The sequence below is a fragment of the Lygodium microphyllum genome, chromosome 20 (genome assembly GCF_053477565.2).
Source record: "Lygodium microphyllum isolate KBCC chromosome 20, Lygodium_microphyllum_v1.1.10, whole genome shotgun sequence".
NCBI classification, from domain to species: Eukaryota; Viridiplantae; Streptophyta; class Polypodiopsida; order Schizaeales; family Lygodiaceae; genus Lygodium; species Lygodium microphyllum.
This window is the reverse complement of record NC_141154.1, coordinates 23898126-23917181: the sequence shown is the minus strand read 5'-3', so window position 1 is coordinate 23917181 and position 19056 is coordinate 23898126. Positions and strand designations below refer to the sequence as shown.

General features: G+C 41.2%; 1 protein-coding gene across 1 annotated transcript in view; it reads right to left on the bottom strand.

The window, feature by feature from the left end:
- Positions 1-19001, bottom strand: part of LOC148018750 (uncharacterized) — a 33342-nt gene extending 14341 nt beyond the window's left edge. Inside the window, exons 1-2 of the mRNA XM_087701247.1 lie at positions 18287-19001; positions 18054-18178 (exon numbers count right to left, since the gene is read on the bottom strand). Coding sequence (XP_087557373.1) covers positions 18054-18178; positions 18287-19001 — 840 coding nt within the window. The remainder of the gene's footprint in view (positions 1-18053; positions 18179-18286) is intronic.
- Positions 19002-19056: the final 55 nt, after the last annotated feature.

Below are 19056 nucleotides of genomic sequence, written 5' to 3'. Positions count from 1 at the left end.
AACCCTATATATGGGTCTCAAACCAAACTCAACTAACTAAGGTGGCATACTAACTGAGCCACGAACTAGAGTAGATAAGGATAGCTATCATGTAGCTATTATTCATGGGCGGTGTACCAACCGCGTCTGCAACTGACAAGTCGGTGACATAAATATACAACGGTCACCCTGGCGTATCACGAGTGGAGCTCGATATCTCAACACTCCCCCTCGAGCTCAATCCCAATTCCTGCACACCAAGCAGGTCTCTGAACTTGCGCAGCTTCTCTGCGCCCAATGCCTTCGTGAATATGTCAGCTACCTGATCCTCTGTGCTGACATAAACTAGATCAATAAGACCTAGTAAAACCCTCTCTCGCACATAGTGATAATGCACCTCAATGTGCTTTGTTCTAGCATGATAGACTGGGTTATTTGCCAAGTGTATACTACTCATGTTGTCACAATAAATGACAACTGGCCCATCTGTAGACTGATGCATATCATAAAGTAGCTTATGCAACCAAGCTACCTCACATGCAGCCATTGCTGCACCCCTGTACTCAGCCTCTGTGCTCGACAAGGCAACTGTAGGCTGTTTCTTGCTGCTCCAAGTGACTGCAACACTCCCAAAAGAGAATACATATCTATGGTAGATCGTCTATCAGAAATACTACCAGCCCAATCAGCATCAGTGTATCCATGCAACTGTATCTGAACCCCAGTCTCATAAAATAGTCCATACTGCAATGTGGACTTCACATACCTAAGTATGCGTCTAGCCGCATCCAAATGTGGTTTCCTTGGAGCCTGCATAAACTGACTTACCAATCCAACAGCATAGCTCAAATCTGGCCTGGTAATAGTCATATAAATCAAACTTCCTACTATGCGTCTGTACATAGTAGGGTCTTCTAGAAGCTCACCTGCATCTGTGCTCAGCTTCACATTTTGCTCCAAAGGAACTGAAATAGGCTTACAGCCTGTCATCCCATATTTGGACAGCATGTCCAATCCATACTGCCTCTGCAAGAGCTGTATCCCACTTGGTGATCTAATCACCTCAATGCCCAAGAAATAACGCAGCTCTCCCAAATCCTTCATCTCAAACTTCTGCTTCAATAGCATTTTCACATGAAGGATATCTTCATCACTGTCACCTGTCATAATCAAATCATCAACATAAATGACAAGCAGCATAATACCTTTCTCTGTTTTTCTCACATAAAGTGAGAAATCTGCCTTGGAAATCTGAAAGCCAATAGTGACAAGATACTGTCCTATCTTGTCAGACCATGCTCTAGGTGCTTGCTTCAAGCCATACAAGGCTTTCTTCAACCTGCAAACAAACTCAGGATGAACATCATGCACATAACCTGGTGGCTGCTCCATATAGACCTCTTCTTGCAAATCACCATGCAAGAAGGCATTCTTTACATCCATCTGATGTAAAGACCATCCCTTTGATGCAGCCATAGCAATGACTGCTCTTACGGTTGCCATCCTTGCAACCGGACTAAATGTTTCTTCATAGTCAATGCCATATGTTTGTGCATACCCCTTGACTACTAATCTTGCCTTGTATCTGTTCACAGAACCATCAGCATTGTGCTTCACCTTATAAACCCACTTACAGCCAATTGCATTCTTACCTTTAGGCAAAGGTACTAACTCCCATGTAGCATTTGCTTCCAAGGCATCCATTTCTTCATCCATGGCTTTCTCCCATTTTTCTTTTCCCATGGCTTGCTCAAAAGATGTGGGTTCTGGTTCCTGTATCACTTTGACCATATATGCATAGTGAATGGCTGTAAATCCATCATATTTCAGCCTATCCACAGGATACCTAGCTCTTGTAGACCTGCGCAAAGTAGGTTCACTCCCAGGTGCTCTCAAAACATCCCTGGTCTTCCTTACTCCAGGTGTAACAATAGAAGGAATACCCAACTCATCATCAATGCTCTGTTCTGAGCCACTGGATTCACCATCCACATAAGAGTGACCTGCATTCACATCAAACATGGGCTGATCAACCTTCTCTTTTCCTTTTCGTGATACCTGCATACCACTATCTGCATTGCTTTGAGAAGATTCTCCTGATCTCAATCTGCCTGTCCATGGCGAAGAATGTGAACCACTGCTAGAGGACGCTCCAGGTCCACTAATATTTTGTGACTGCTGCTGTGAATTCTGTGTAGCATTACCATTTTGTGCATCTTCATCATCAATCACATTTACTGGTTTATACCAGCTACTCATCTCATCAAAAATAACATCTCTGCTCACTGTAAACCTACGAGTAGAAGGGTTATAGCATCTATACCCTTTTTGCTGCAGAGAGTAACCAATAAAGATGCACTTCTCAGCTTTTGGATCCAACTTGGATCTCAGCTCATCTGGCACATGTACATAGGCAATGCAACCAAAAATTTTCAAATGAGAAATATCTGGTTTCCTACCAGTATACCTCTCCTCTGGATTCATTCCATGTATTGCTGCAGTGGGAGTCCTGTTCATTATGTAGACTGCTGTAGCAACTGCTTCAGCCCAATAAAAATCTGGCAAGTCTTTTTCATTGAGCATGGCACGAGATACCTCTCCAATATGCCTGTTTTTCCTTTCTGCAATTCCATTTTGTTGTGGGGTATAACTGCATGAATATTGCTGCTTTATGCCATGCTCCTGCAAGAACTTTGCAAACTCATTTGAGAGGTACTCTCCCCCTCCATCTGACCTTAGGCATTTTATCTGCAAGCCTGTTTCTTTTTCAACCATAGCTTTAAGAGTTTTGAAATGCCCAAAAACTTCACTTTTCTTTTTCATAAAATACACCCAAACTTTTCTGCTATAGTCATCAATAAAACTGACAAAATAATGACAGCCTCCAAGAGATGCAGCTTTAGTTGTCCACACATCAGAGTGAATTAATTCCAATGGCTTCTCACTCTCTTGAACATGTCTAGGAAATGGTTTCCTTGCCTGTTTTCCAAACTGACAGGCTTCACATACCTTATGCATTTCTGCAACCTTGAATTTTGGCAAACCTGCAACAATATTTTGGGCCTGCATTGATTTAAGTCGCTGTACATTAACATGACCAATGCGTTTATGCCAGATATCAATATCTGCAACTACACCGGTCCCATGTGCAAACATTGCTGCACTCAATTCAGACATGTCTGCATCCAATGTAAACATTCTGCCCTTCTTCTTTCCTTTTGCTATCAAGCGACCTTTATTTTTCATATCCTCAACAAAGCATCCATGAGGATTAAATCTGACCTGCAAGCCCTGTTCAACCATTTGACCAACTGAAACCAGATTCTTGGTGATATTCGGGACATGAAATACATCGGACAGGTATTTCTTTTTCCCATCCTGCATAGACAAGGGAATTTTTCCAATCTGCACAATAGGATGTGCAGTATCATCACCAGTCTCCACAAATCCTGGTTTTTCCATTTTCCTTGCATCCTCCATTCATTCTGCATGACCTGTCATGTGGTTTGATGCACCTGAGTCAACATACCATACATCGTTGCTTTCTTTTGCACTTGTCACAGAATTGTTCATGTGCTGCACCATGAACAAATGCTCATTTCTGTCATCACCCTGTCTACTAGAAGATGCATAATTCCCTTGTTGCAGTTTTCCATTCATGATGTCATTCTGCTTTTTATAGCAGTCTTTAGCCATATGACCCATTTTACCACAGTAGTAGCATTCAACATTACTGTTTGCATTTTGGCCTCTCTGCCATCCACCACGACCTCTTTGGCTCCCCCTGCCTCTAGAGTTACCACGTCCTCCTCCATAGGACTGGTTTTCTTGAGTTTGCTGCATATTTTGATTTCTGCCACGGCCTCCAAATCGGCCTCCTCTACCTCTGCCTCTACCTCTTCCAGCATTTGAGTAGAAGACAGCTTCTTTTAAAGTTCCTCCTGAAGAAGATGCACCACCATTTCTCTGTTCCTCAGAAATTAGAAGAGCAATCAACTCCTCAAAATCAGGAAATCTTTCACGAACTGAAATGGATGTCCGAAACTGTGCATAATCCTTTCCTAGACCATTCAAGGTCACGGAAACTAAATCATCATCTTCCACTGGCGACCCAATGGAAGCAAGTGCATCTGCAATCTTCTTCACCTTCATGTGGTAGTCGTTGATGCTCATACTTTCTCTTTGCACATTATGCAACTCTTGCTTGAGCTGCATTTTCCTGGCTTGCGTATTTGTGCTATACATTTTTGACAAAGTATCCCATGCCTCCTTTGGCGTACTTGCATCCTGAATATGCACAATCATAGAGTCTGAAATGCTGATAGACAGCCAGTACATAACTTTCCTGGCTCTCTCATGCCATGTTTTAAATGCCTGCATTTGTTGTTGATTGGGAACATCAGGAAGAACTGGTTCTTCTTCATTTCCTGCAAAAAATTCCCAATATCCTTTTCCCATAAGGAAATTCGTCATTCTAAACTTCCATGCCTGGAAGTTGTTCTTGTCAAGCTTTTCAGTGACAATCTGTGAAAGAGAATCAGACGCCATTACAGAATACTGCAAGAAATTCTATCACTGCAAAAAACACAGCTTCACCCTCACAAGGGCAAATCTGCAAAACTGGCGAAAGTGGTATTTGACCACACAGTCACTTCCTAGTGACGATTTTGCATAAACAGGAACCAAGGATGATTCTGAAACTCCCAATGTCTCTGCGCACAAGCATACGATGCAATTTCTACAGTAACTTTTCACCGACCTGTAGAACAGTGGTCGCACAGCATAAAACTGAGCCTTTTCTTGAGTGCGTGCAGAAAACTTCCGTCTGCAAAACAGGCCCCGAAATGGCCTCAAATCAAAAAAACAAGGTCGCCAAGGGCTAAAGCCCTTGCCCGCAGCATATACTGCCCTCTTGCTTCACCGCGAAGGGCGTCTCAACCTGAGACAATGCACTCCTGCAATTTCCGGCTGTGCTACCTGCAGAGATCTGCTCCCAAAACAGAAAATGAAAGCAACACTGCTCCTCTTACCAGAACACCGCGAGCTTGGCTTGCTTTCTTGAGCTCCTTACCACGAACAAGGCTCTGATACCATGTCAAGATTGTGGGAGAGAAGAAAGGAGTCTCGCTTGAAGCTTTCTTGCTTGCACAATGGGGGAAGACACACAAGGGTGGAGGCTGAAAACAGTTTTCCTCTTCTTAGTTGTGTAAGCCAAAAGAACTCTAGTACAAAGAAATAGAAGAACCCTATATATGGGTCTCAAACCAAACTCAACTAACTAAGGTGGCATACTAACTGAGCCACGAACTAGAGTAGATAAGGATAGCTATCATGTAGCTATTATTCATGGGCGGTGTACCAACCGCGTCTGCAACTGACAAGTCGGTGACATAAATATACAACGGTCACCCTGGCGTATCACGAGTGGAGCTCGATATCTCAACAGGGGACATGGCTAATCCTCTTTGAGAGGCCGTGTTATGGGACATGCTGGTGATAACCAGCAAAATATATTAAATAAGTGATTTAGTGAAATACATGTTTCAGGAGGCCATGGAAACTTTAGATGTAGGGGAAACTCTAGAGGAAGAGTTAGATTAAAAAAATAAAGTTTTTGGAAATTTCAGTATTATTTGCCATTATTGTGGCAAAATAGGTCACATTGCAGCCCATTGTTATGCTAAGAAAGATGACATCTGCAGTGGTAAATTGCAACAATAAAACTATGCATCATCTTCACGATAGAATGAAGACAAAAATGAGCATATGTTTGTTATGTAGCATATAATGAATATTGTTATAGGAAAAGGAACACATGAAGATGTATGCTATGTCAATTTAGGTGCATCTAACATATGACTAGTCATGTTGAATGGCTTGGAGATATACATGACTTACAAAATCCAAGTGATGTGTAGATGGGTGATAATTCATGCCATCCAATTTCACACATTGGAAATATTCCCTTGTCCTTGCATGATGGCCAAACAAAGAGTCTGCCAGATGTATTGCATGTGCCATCAATCACAAAGAGTTTAGTGTCTCTTGGCCAAATGATAGAGTAAGAGTTATAGGTTTGATTTTAATACAAAATTTTGTTTTGTAGACGACTTTAATAATAAGTGTAGGTTAGTCACAAAAGGAAGTAGAGTTGGTTGCATGTTACCTTTGGATGTTGGAATTTCTGCAATGAATGTTGCTATGTATGCTAAAGGAAAATGATTGGGTTCAGATATTGAGATATGGCATAAACCTATTGGATGTGCAAACGTGTAAAAGCTAAAATTAATGCAATCCAAATGATTGTTACAGGGCTTTACATGGTTGCTTTCTTTTAGAGTTGCAAAGATTCATAAAGTGTGAGAAGCATGCTGCTTTGATAAGCAAGCAAGACAATCCTTTTTGCATTATAGAGATTTGAGCAAAAATATACTTGATATTGTGCATATAGATGTTTGGGGGCATACACAACATATATCTCTTGGTGGCAACAAATACTTTGTCACATTTATTGATACTTATTCAAGGAAGCTATGGATATATTTCATGAAGGAAAATAGTGATGTATTTGAGCACTTCAAGTCTTTCAAGGCGACTGTTGAGATAGAAATAGGCTTGAAAGTTAAGTGCTTGAGATCAAATGGAGAGGGAGAGTACCTTTCTAACAAGTTTAGTGTTTCTTGAGGTCTCATGGTATAAAGAGACAGTTTACTTGCAAGTATACCCCACAACAAAATGGGGTTTCAGAAAGAAAAAATAGGTATATTGCAAAAGTTGCACGGCATCGATTGCTGATAGGAATATGCCAAAACATTTTTGGTTTGAATCTGTTCATACTATTGTCTAAATTATGAACAAAGCTCCCACAGCTGTAGTTCATGGGATGACCCCTGAAGAATGCTTTACAGATAAGAAGCCTGATGTGTCACACTTGAAAGTGTTTGGATGTATTGCATATGTTCATATGCCAAATGAGTTGCAAAAGAAGCATGATCGAAAGGTTGAAAATGTATTTTTATTGGATACTCTTTAGAGAAAAAAGGGTATTGTTATTATAACCTTGTCACCATATGAGTTTAGAGTGAGCACGAACGTTATTTTTGATGAGATGAGCAGTTGTGTATGCATCTAATGGTGACGTAACAGATGATGATAATGGTCATGATAGCTATGTTTAGAAAGAGAAGCAAGAATCACGGAGCATTAGTGGATTACAAACATTATCTGATACTACACCTATAGTTAGCCCTTGGTTTTGCCCTTGGTTTGGGAGAGTAAGGAGTAGCACCACATCTTTAGGTGGATCTACAAGTATTGTAGGTAAAGAAAAAGAAAAGAAAAAATTGTTGGATGGTAATGATGCATCTACTTATCATTTGGGATTTGATGGAGATTCTAGTGGTTCAGAGAGTTTGGATGATGAGCTTGGTATTCGTTTAGTCAAGACACTAGGTATATAAAGAGCATAGAGTAATGTAAAGGCTCTACTGAGTGATCTAGTGGTACACAAGTCTAGTAGGGTCATATACCCGGTTAAAAGATTTGGTTTTGAAGGTTATGCATCTCACCATTATGCTTATATAATGATGATAGTTGAGGATGTTGAGTCCACTTATTTTGAGGATGTTATTGGTCATGCTCATGGGGATGTAGCAAGGATGAGGAGATGGCTGCAATAGAATCCAATAAGACTTGGGATTTAGTACCCTTGACTAAGGGAAAGAAAGGTATTGGCTATAAGTGGGTTTACAAAATAAAGAATAATGCATACATTTTAGTTAGCAAGTATAAGGCTAGGTTGGTTGCAAAAGGCAATGCTCAACATATGCCATATATTATGAAGATACATTTAGTCCAGGTGCTAGAATGGCAACTATTAGATGCGTGATTTCTTTGATAGTATAGCTAAAGGTTGGATTTTGTAGCAAATGGATGTAAAGGATGAATTTTTGCATGGTGAATTGCTAGAAGATGTGTATATGGAGCAATCAACAAGTTTTGAGCATTTAGAGCATCCCACATATGTGTGCAACTTAAAGAAAGCACTCTACAAGCTGCTGAAGCAAGCACCTAGAGCATGGTTTGACAAGATTGAGAATATATTGTTAATATTGACTTTTATATTTCTGATGCTAATCACTCACTTTATGTGAGAAAGAGAGATGCAGGTTGGGTCATCATAGTCATCTATGTGGATGACTTGATTATTATAGGTGATAGTGATAATGGGATTGCTGAAGTTAAGGACTTTTTGAAAAAGAAGTTTGAGATGAAGGATGTGGGTGAGTTGAGATACTTTCTTGGTATTAAGGTGATCATATGTGATGATGATATATGGCTATCCCAAAGGTAGTATGGCTTGAATGTTTTATCCAAGTATAGTATGACAGTATTCAAGCCTCTTTCAATACCATTGGAGAAAAATGTGAAGTTGAGCATTGATATTGGGGATGGGATAAAAGACCCTACTATGTTCAGGAGGATAGTAGGGAGCTTGATTTACAAGACTATCACATCGCCCATAATTAAGCTATATTGTTGAGCTTGTTAGTGTATTTATATAGATGTCTAGAAAGCCTCATTTGGATGCAGTTAGATGAATATTGAGGTATGTGAGGTCCACTTTACATTATGGATTTTTTTATGAGGAAGGTAAGGATTTACAAGTGATCCACAGTCATGATGTCATCTTTCATGAGGACAAAATGCATATGCAACCTGAAAAAGTGGTTGAGGTACGCAGAGTTATCTTTCAGGAGGAGCCACCTACTCCCGTTCAGCCCACTCCACGGCCAGCTAGATAGCATGCATCATCACTGGATGCTCATGGCCTAGATATTAGACATGCTGATGTTAGACAGGATGTTGGTTAGGCAACAAAGCCTAGATTGAGGTGTTTTACTAGAGATAGACGACCTCCTGACCGTTTTGGGCCCTCTATGGATTATGTACTAATTACAGATGTAGGAGAGCCTCTCACTTATGATGAGGCTATACGCAGGGGTGATTGTCACTCTTGGGAGAGACCTATGTAGTTTGAGCTTGACTTATTCCATAATAATCAGACTTGGGATTTGATTTCCTTGCCTCAAGGTAAGAAGGCTTTGCCATGCAAGTGGGTATACAAGCTGAAAAGTACCCCTAGATACCCCAAGCTGACATACAAGGCTTGATTGGTTGCTAAGGGTTTTAAGAAGGTGCATGGTGTTGATTTTGATGAAGTCTTTTCTCCTATGGTCAATATGACCGCCCTACACTTAGTCTTGGCCTTGGTTGCACAGCTTGACCTAGACTTGTACCAGATGGATGTCAAGACAGTTTTTTTACATGGAGACTTGTATGATGAGATTTACATGGACCAGCCTAAGGGCTTTGTAGACCCTTGTAGGGAACACCTAGTGTGCAAACTAAAGAAGAGCCTATATGGCTTGAAGCACGCACCTAGGAAATGGTACCATAAGTTTGATACACTCCTACAATCACAAGGCTACAGCCGCAGTGCTATGGATCCATGCTTGTACACGAAGAAAGCGCGTGATGGTTCTTTACTGATTTTGGTACTCTATGTGGATGACATGCTTTTAGCAGGGACAACTCATGAGGAGCTAGATGCACTTAAGGCTTAGCTCAACAAGAGCTTTGAGATGAAAGACCTTGGACAGGTCTCTCATATACTTGGTATGTGCATTATGCACGATAGATCTCAAGGATTACTCTATCTATCACAGAGGGAATACATTCATAAAGTTCTTGAGCGCTTTCGCATGCAAGATGTTAAGCCTATTGGCTATCCATTACCTTCTTATGTGAAGGTTTCACAGACTGATTATCCACAACAAACAAATGAGCAGAGGGCCGAGATGGCCAAGATTCCCTGTGCATCAGTCGTGGGCATTCTTATGTATGCCATGATAACTGAAAAAATTACACGAAGCAATGAACATAATCTGAGAAAGAGATGGAAATAGAGAGTACACAACAAATAAGTGGAGAATTAGAAAATTTCTTTAGCTCCAAAAAACTGATACAAAGATGGCTCTCTCCACCCGTTTACTTCCATAGTGAAGCTTAGACGGCGATCTAGACAGAAGATAGGTGAAGAGCTTAAGGCTAGCTGGAATAACTCTGACTGGGTGAAAGATAGATGATCGATGGCTGTGAAAGGGTTTAGCTTTTATAGACCGTGAAGGTGGTTAGGTTGGCATGACCGATCTACCATATGAGCCTCCACTAGTCGGTCAAGGAATATTCCCTTTACCGTCGGACCCCACAACTCGATGCAATGTGCCTCGAGTTGCTACCAGCTTAACTACTCAGTCCAACCCAAAGATTAGACCCACAATGGACATATTTTTTGCCATCCGATCACATAGACCTCATCTGATATACAAGTTAGGATTCAACCAATGTCCGGGCTCACATTTGGCTTCTCCTCATAATGGGGGCCTTACGACTTTGAGCCCCATGGATCATTGGTGGCATCTTATGAGGGTGGGGTATTGAGCATATCTAAAAACCCCCCTCAATATCCACCCATAGATGAACTATCTCCTCGGCCCAATGTTGAGTATCTAAAGATGAACTTGAAGCAGATCCTTCGTAAGTGTGTTGGTGAAGATATTCGCTCCATTCTCCTTTGTTGGACAATAGATGGGGATAGTAGACAACCTCCACTATCCCATCCTCCATCAAATCACGCACATAGTGATATTGGATCTCTATATGTTTGGTGCATGCATGAAACACTAGATTTTTGGCAATGGCAATGCAACTCTAATTGTCACATCTCAACACAGTTGGTTATTCATGTTGTAATCCCATATGCCATAGGATCCTTCTCAACCATACTGCTTCACATGCAGCAAAACAAGCTTCCTTGTACTGTGCTTTGGTAGAAGATAATGCCATTGTTGGCTACTTCTTACTAATCCAAGAGAAAATTCCTGAACCCAAAGAGAAAAAATAACTAGAAACTGACTTCCTGGAATCACTCTCTCCTGCCCAATCTGAGTCACAATTCCCCACAAAAGAAGTTCCAAACCTGTATGTGATACCATAGTCAAGAGTTTCCTTCAAGTATCTAAGAACCCACATCCCAACCTTCCAATGACTCTCATGAGGTTTGTTTGAGAACTTGCTCAAAACACCAACAGTAAAATTGATATCAAGTCTGGTATTACACACAAGTAGATCAAACTGTTGACCATCCTCTTGTACCTCCCAATGTTTGCCAATGTTGATGTATCCTCAACGGATAACTTTGCATTTAACTCAATAGCTGTAGCTATCTCCTTGCACTCGGTCATGCCAAATGCCTTCAAGATCTCCCATGCATACTCCTTATGAGAGATGAAGATCTTTCCTAGCTCTTGCCAGACTTCAATTCCCAAACAATATTGCAACAAGCCCAAGTCTGTCATTTCAAACTTAGAACTCAAAGCCTTTTGAGTTTGGTTGATCATATCTTCATAGTCACCTGTAATAAAAAGGTCGTCCACATATAGGAAAATCACTACAGACTTTTCACCATCCCTGTAAACATACAAGTTAGCATCTGAGGCACATCTTTTGAAGTTTAAGCTTTAAAAAAACTTATCTATCCATTGGTACCATGCTCTAGGGGCTTGTTTCAACCCATACAATACAGTCTTCAGCTTGCACACTTTGTTCTCAGAATGGGGGGCTTCAAACCCTGGTGGTTGAGCCACATACACCTCCTCCTTGAGGTCACCATTTAAGAACACTGACTTAACATCCATTTGGTAAACTAGCCACTACTTGTGGGTAGCCACTGCAAGTACTTTGCAAATAGTAGTCATTCTAGCAGTTGGGAAAATGAATCTTGAAAATCAAACCCTTCAACTTGTGAAAATCCTTGTGCAACCAGTCTAGCTTTGTACTTTTCTAAGGTACCATCAGCTTGATACTTTACCTTCCAAATCCACTTGGTGCCAATAACCTTTCGCTTTGCTGGCTGATCCACTAGTTCCTAAGTGTCATTCTTCATTATGCTATCATACTCGGATTGCATAGCTGCCTTCCATGCTAGATCTACAAGTGCTTCTTATAAGTCAGTTGGTTTCTTTACTTCTCTCATAATCTCAGCCATCAAGGCCATATTGACTATGTGAGAAAAAGCCCTCCTTTTCTCCTCTATTCTTTGAGACCTCCTTGGTCCTTTTGCCCTCTCCTCAACAGATGTGGGCATAGGATTATTGTGGTCATAGAGCTGCTTCACCCAACGCAGCAATGGCTTTTCCGGCGGGGTGATGTCAGGTTGGTGAACTTTTTCCTCATCATCTGTAGATGATGCTTCCTCCTCCTTAAGGATAGGGATAGCTCTCGGGACAGGTTCATAGTGAACTACTTCTTTTCTTGATGATAAAGTAGAAGAACTTGCCTTCTCCTCCTCCACTGTATGTAGCTGCTCCTTGAACACCACATCACAGCTTGCGATGATCTTCTTTGCCTCTTGGTCATATAATTTGTAAGCCTTCTGCTCATCACTATAACCCAAGAAGATACATTTTTTGCTTTTTGGTTGTAACTTGTTTCTCTTCTTATCTGGAATATATGCATAACATTCACACCCAAAAATTCTAAAGTGTGGGGCACATGGTTTCTTACGAGTGTAAGCCTCATGAGATGTTTTTCCCTTGAGAGCCTTTGTGTAGCTCCGATTTAAAATGTAGATTGTAGTATTAACAGTTTCAGGCCAAAAATGGTTAGGCAATCCCTTGCCCTTAGCATACATCTTGCCATCTCCACAATGGTGTGATTCTTGCATTCCACAACACCGTTCTGCTGAGGTGTGTGAGGCATCGTCAATTGACGCTTGATCCCTTTACTCTTCCAAAAGTCTTCAAACTCCTTTGAGTTGAACTCACCACCACCATCTGTTCTAAATTTCTTCACACTTTTCCGTGTTTCATTCTCAACAAGTTTTAGCAATTCTTTAAAATTACCAAAATTTTGAGCCTTATCATAAAGGAAGTACACTCACATCTTCCTACTATAGTCGTCGACAATCAACATAAAATAATAAGATCCCCCCAAGGCTTGTGTAGGCATCTTTCTGCACAAGTCAGCATGCACCAACTCTACAGAAGCATGTGCTCTATTCTTGCTTTCTTATGGAAATGCCTTTCTTTTTTGCTTGCCCATCATACAAGGTTCACATGGTTCCTTCAATTCAGTCATTGGAGGTAGGTGAGCAACCATACCTTGCTTGTGCATCTCCTTCAACACTTCAAATCCAATGTATCTAAACCTTTCATGCCAAAGCTTACTTATGCCAACTCCAACAATGGCTGTAAGAGCACTTAGCTCATATAGGTTGTTCCTTCTTTCTCCTTTGCCAACAACTTTGCCATCACTGTCAAGAATTTCTGCACCTATCTTCTTGAACCTCACTTCATGACCAAGATCAGTTATGGCAGCAATTGATCACAGATTTCTCCTGATTTCGGGAACATACAACACATTTGAAAGCTTTTTGACATCACCATTTGCAGCAACAAATGAAATAGTACATGTGTCCGCAGCAGGGCATTTTGCATTATTTCCAACTATCACAGTGATGGATTCTTGTAGAGGCTATATAGAAATGTATAGATCTTTCTTGTTGGTCATGTGACAGGAGGCCCCACTATCCAACACCCATGAGTCAGTGGTAGATTTTTCTTGCGTCGAGGAGCACACCTCCTCAATGGTCGCCATGAATAACTCCAACTCTACTTCAGCCGTACTAGCTGTCTCTTTCCATTTACTTTTAAGGGTACCATTATTTTCATCTGTCTTCTTGACATGACAATCTGCGATTGCATGTCCTTTCTTCTTGCAATAGAAGCACTCTCCTTGAAACTTCCTCTTGTCGCCCTTCTTCTTTTTGTCACCATTATTTTTTGTGGAGGAACCACCTTTGCCTTTTGCATTGGCAGAGAATGCAACATCTCTATTGTTGCTTCCTTCCCGGGCTTTCATCCTCAACTCCTCCTCCAGTAATAATGCATAAAACTTCTCAAAACTCAAAGCTTGAGGTCTCACCTGAGTATTAAGGGCAATTCCATCAAACTTTTGTGGAAAAATCCGAAGACACCTTTAAGCTAGCTCCTCTCACTGGTCTTTTGTATCCGAGCACCAGTCATCTGATCACACAGATTCTTAATCTGAGTGATGAATGCTTCAGCTGTCTCTCCTTCAGAAAACTTCTCCACTACTAGTTGATTCTCCAAGTTTTGAATCCTTGTTTGGTTTCGTGTTTCATGCTTCTCAGTAAATTCCAAGCCTCTAACGCTTTGGTTATATGCTAAATTCAAAGTCAGAACACTATTAGAAGAGCTTGTAACTAAGGCACATACAATGCATTTGCATTCCTTCGTTTCCAAGCTCGTAGAAGATTTGCATTCAAAGGAATCATCACACTAGGATTTGATGGGTTGGGGGGGTAGGCTGTGGCTCTATATCAATCCCCAACACAATCTCCAAAAGCTCATAAGAATCAATGATAGTTGTTTTGAACTTCCACAAGGTATAGTTTGTACCATCTAGCTTTCCTTCGCTGAAGGTTGGTGGATGAATCCTCAGTGTTTGAATAGCTGGTACAGTAGCACAACCTCCTCCACCGCTTTGTGATGTGCCAGAACCGCTTCTAGAAGATGAAATTTTTCCTCTATGCTATTGAATCCTTTGCCTCTTGTGCACTCTTCGATCCCTAGAGCCCCGTAGGCTTTGATACCATGTAAAAATTACACCGTGCAACAAATAAAATCTAAGAAAGAGATAGAGATAGAGAGTATACAAAAAATACGAGGAGAATTGGAAAATTTCTTTAGCTCCAAACAACTGATACAGAGATGCATTTGTCCACCCGTGCGCTTCCACAGTGAAGCTTAGATGGTGATCTAGATAGAAGTTAGTTGAAGAGCTTAAGGTTAGCTGGAACAACTCTGACTAGGTGAAAGATAGATGATCGATGGCTGTGAAGGGGTTTAACTTCTATAGACCATGAAGGTGATTAGGACGGATGACCAACCTACCATATGAGCTTCTACTAGTCGGCTAGGGGATATTCCCTTTACTGTCGCAACTCAATGTAATATGCCTCGAGTTGCTACCAGCTTAAATACTCAGTTCAACCCAAAGATTAGACTCACAATGGTCACCTTTTTGCCATCCAATCACATAGACCTCATCTGATATACAAGTCCGAACTCAACCAATGTCCAAGCTCACATTTGGCCTCTCCTCATAATAGGGGCCTTACAACTTTGAGCACCATGGATCATTGGTGGCACCTTATGAGGGTGGGGCATTGAGCATATGTAACAATAGCCACCCATCCACATATTGCTTTGGCAGTTGGGGTTGTGGCACATTACATGGCTATACCTTGCAAGAAACATTGGGATTTTGTGTAGGGTATCATGAGGTCCTTGAAGGGCACAACAGATATGTGTGTTTATTATGGTAGCCAAGATACAGGAGTCGTGGGGTACACTAACTCTGATTATGCAGGACACGCTGTCACACAGAAAACAACATAGAAGTTTGTGAATTTGTCGCTCGTCATCGGGACACTAAGAGAGATGGAAAGTCGGATCAAGATCAGAACATGACAATAGATTGATGACAAAAAACAAGTGTATTACAGTTTTACTTTAAGTACATCCCTAGAGCCAAATTACAATACCATAGCTCAATTGTTGGAGTGTGTGTGCAATCCAAAACAGGCCAAAACAGGCACAAATTTGTTGATGTTAAAAGGGCTTCATGCTGATCAATGTTTTGTGGATTGAGGCCAAAGAGAGCTCAAGGAGGGCCTGTGGAAGGCACACAAGAAGCCTCAAGTAGCCACAAGAGGTCTATGCCAAGATATGAAGCAAAGAAGGTTCAAGGGTTTTGGTCTATGGCTGCTCCTGTTTCAAGAGACCTGAAAACCGAGGTAAACCCTATAAAGAGTGAAGCAATACCTTTGTGTGAATTCCTTCAGGATGCCCAAAGGGGCTGGGAAGGTGCTTGGGAAGTCGGGGAGTGACGGAAGCTCGAAGGAGTTGGATATGGCTGCCAGGAAGGAGACCCAATTCAAGTGGGGAGTCGATGGGAAGCTGAGAATGCCACGAGCCAAGCTCAAGAGTCCGGAAGCTGAGCTCTGATACCAGTTGAAAGGTGAGAAGGATTGAAGCTTGCATGCGAGAGCTATGGCGAGAGAGCAAGAGCAAGAAAGAGAGAGACAAGAAATGGGAACTCACAATGTGTGATTGGGCCTTCCTTTATTCAAACTGTCACTAAAAGAATAAAGAATAAAGTGACAATGCAATGGCGATGACTGTCAGTGTAGTAATACACAGACGGCTAGGCGGAGGCGCCTTTACCCCCAACATCAATCAGGAGAGCTAAATCCATAGACATAATTCCAAGTCGAATATTCAATGGAGTACAAGAGCTTTTATGATTAAATCCCAAAACCAAGTGGTGGTCTTAAAAAATACAAGCAAGATCTAGACTCTTTGTAATCTCTCTTATCAAGAGCATCCAAAGAATCTTCTTTTTCTTCAAATACTCTGTTTCAGCAGATCCTTTCTAATTCTACCAACACAAACAAATCTTTTATACGTTAATAAGCCTTCAATTCCCTGTTCAAGAGAATTTGTGCTTATCAATTCCTGTTAATGATGTCCGCCCCAATGAAGTACAGAGAGTCCTGTTCCAAAATAGTACTTTTCATCTCTTCTAATAGCTTAAGAAATATTTTCCATAAAAGCCCATGTGTTTTCACGACAGTTCAGTTCTAGGTATATACTTATAATTTTGATTCTCCTTCAAAAGTGTGTCAATGCAGTTCCCTCCTTCCACTTGATAAAGCATAAAGCTTTATTATAACATTAGCTTTAGTTTTTCTTTTTTCAAGTATCGTCTGTTCCCCTTTTCTGCATGGGCTGTATTCACGTCGATTCCTCCCAATCTCCCTCCTCAATATTTATAGGTCTCAATCTATGTCTGCTATCAAATCGGTCTTTGCTACAAATTCTAGCCTCTTTGAGCTTCTGGACAGCTCTCTCGATATCCTCTGATCTCCTCTCCAATTGACGAATACAAAGAGCCAAAAGATCTTCTCTAGTAATCTCATCCTATCACCATGGTAAAGCAATCCAAGTAAGTGTGCAAGTCTCTATAGGCATGACTGGTTTCTGCCCATACATCAACTCAACAGGCATATATTATGTGGTCGCACTATGGGTAGGACGACCAACCCATAAAGCATAAGACAACAATCTAGGCCACTCCCTAATCCGTCCACCACATGCTTTGGCCAAGGCTTTCACAATCGGTGGATGTCCTCTTTCGCTCTTCCCATTGCTTTCTGGATTATATGCTAAAGTCAAAGCAAGCTTGATACCAAGACGAAAGAAGAAATCCCTAGCCTCATCAACATCCAACTCACCTCTATCCACTGTAATTTTCCCAATACAGCCATACCTACAAATAACATCATCCAACAGAAACTTACAAACCATTGAAGTAGTTTTCATCCTCAATGCTCTTCCCTCCACCTAGTTTGTGAGATCCTCTCGAGCCAAAACAATGTAACACTTCTGCCACAATCCAAGAGGCATCACAATCAAATCAACAATCCACTTATAGTGAATACATAGCGGGTATGTCGGGTGAAGCTTGTCTCTATGTCTCACTGAAGAAAACATCTGGCAATCTGTACATGACTCCACAAACTGTGAAATATCCCTGTACATGCCTCTCCACCAATAGTGCTCTTTAATCTTCTCATAGGTCACCCAAATAGCTCTATGTCCAGCCCAAGGACTCTCATGAAACTCTCTCATGATCCGCACTTGTGAAGCTTTGTCACATACAACTCTCAATGGTTGTCCTCCTCGCTTTTGTGGATGCTTCCAAAGCAGCCCACTCTGCAAGAAAAATCCATAAGCTTTCCTCTTGATCTTCTTGAACTCTACATCAATCCACTCATTCTGTCTAGACAAGGTACTCAAGTAATGACCAATCTGCAAATACTCTCTTGTATACAAAGACTCATCAAAACTCTTCAAAGTAGATACATAACAAATATGATCAGCATGAATGGATGAAAGATCAGCCCCATCATTAACATCATCAGTGTAAGAAGAATCCATATCATCATACCTCGCTCGTGAGAGCATGTTGGCCACTGAGTTATCTTTACCTGCTATATGCCTGAACTCAGGATTCATGGATTTTATGTACCCAATCCACCTAAGCATGGCAATATCTGGAGTAGAACAACTTGTGATCATACTTAGAAGAGACAAACAATCGATCTTGACCACCACAACAGCTCCAATGAAGTACTCTTTGTCAATCTTAAGAGCCCTGACAACTCCCAAGAGCTCCCTCTTAATCTGTGGATACCTGCACTTCCGCTCGTTTAGGACTTTTGCCCCAAAGCAAATTGCATACCTATTTTCATCTATATCATCCTGACCAACAACCCATCCAATACCAATCGAGCTAGTATCAACAATGAGTACATTAGGTCTCCCACACTCATAATCCGCTTTCCGAAGAGTTGGAGCAACTCTCAACAATCTTTTCAACCTCTGTATAGCTCTAGTGTGTCTCATCTCCCAAGAAAATCGCTGCCCTTTCCTCAAGATCTGGTAGAGATCATCTGCAATATGAGAGAAATGAGTAATCCAAATCAAATAAAATACACAAGCTCCAAGAACCCTACGAACCTCCGAAGTAGAAGTGCAAGTCTCAGCAATCTTCTCTATAGCATCAACCTTCGCAAGAGGAGGTCTCCTGCCATAATAGCCACACATATGACCAACAATCAAAATCTCTCTGACACCAAAAATAGACTTTAGCCCTAATAGAGTCAAATGCACATCCTCAAGCCTGCAAAGAATCCTCTCAACATCCCTGACATGCGCAGCTACAAAGTACCTGCATCCATGATCATCTAAAGTCTCATCTTTCTCCTTTTCCAAGCATCCCTTAATAGGCAGGTCATCAATGAAAGGCATGGTAAGCTCTCGAATAAAATACCTTAAAACCTTGTTCGTCCCATTCATCATATGG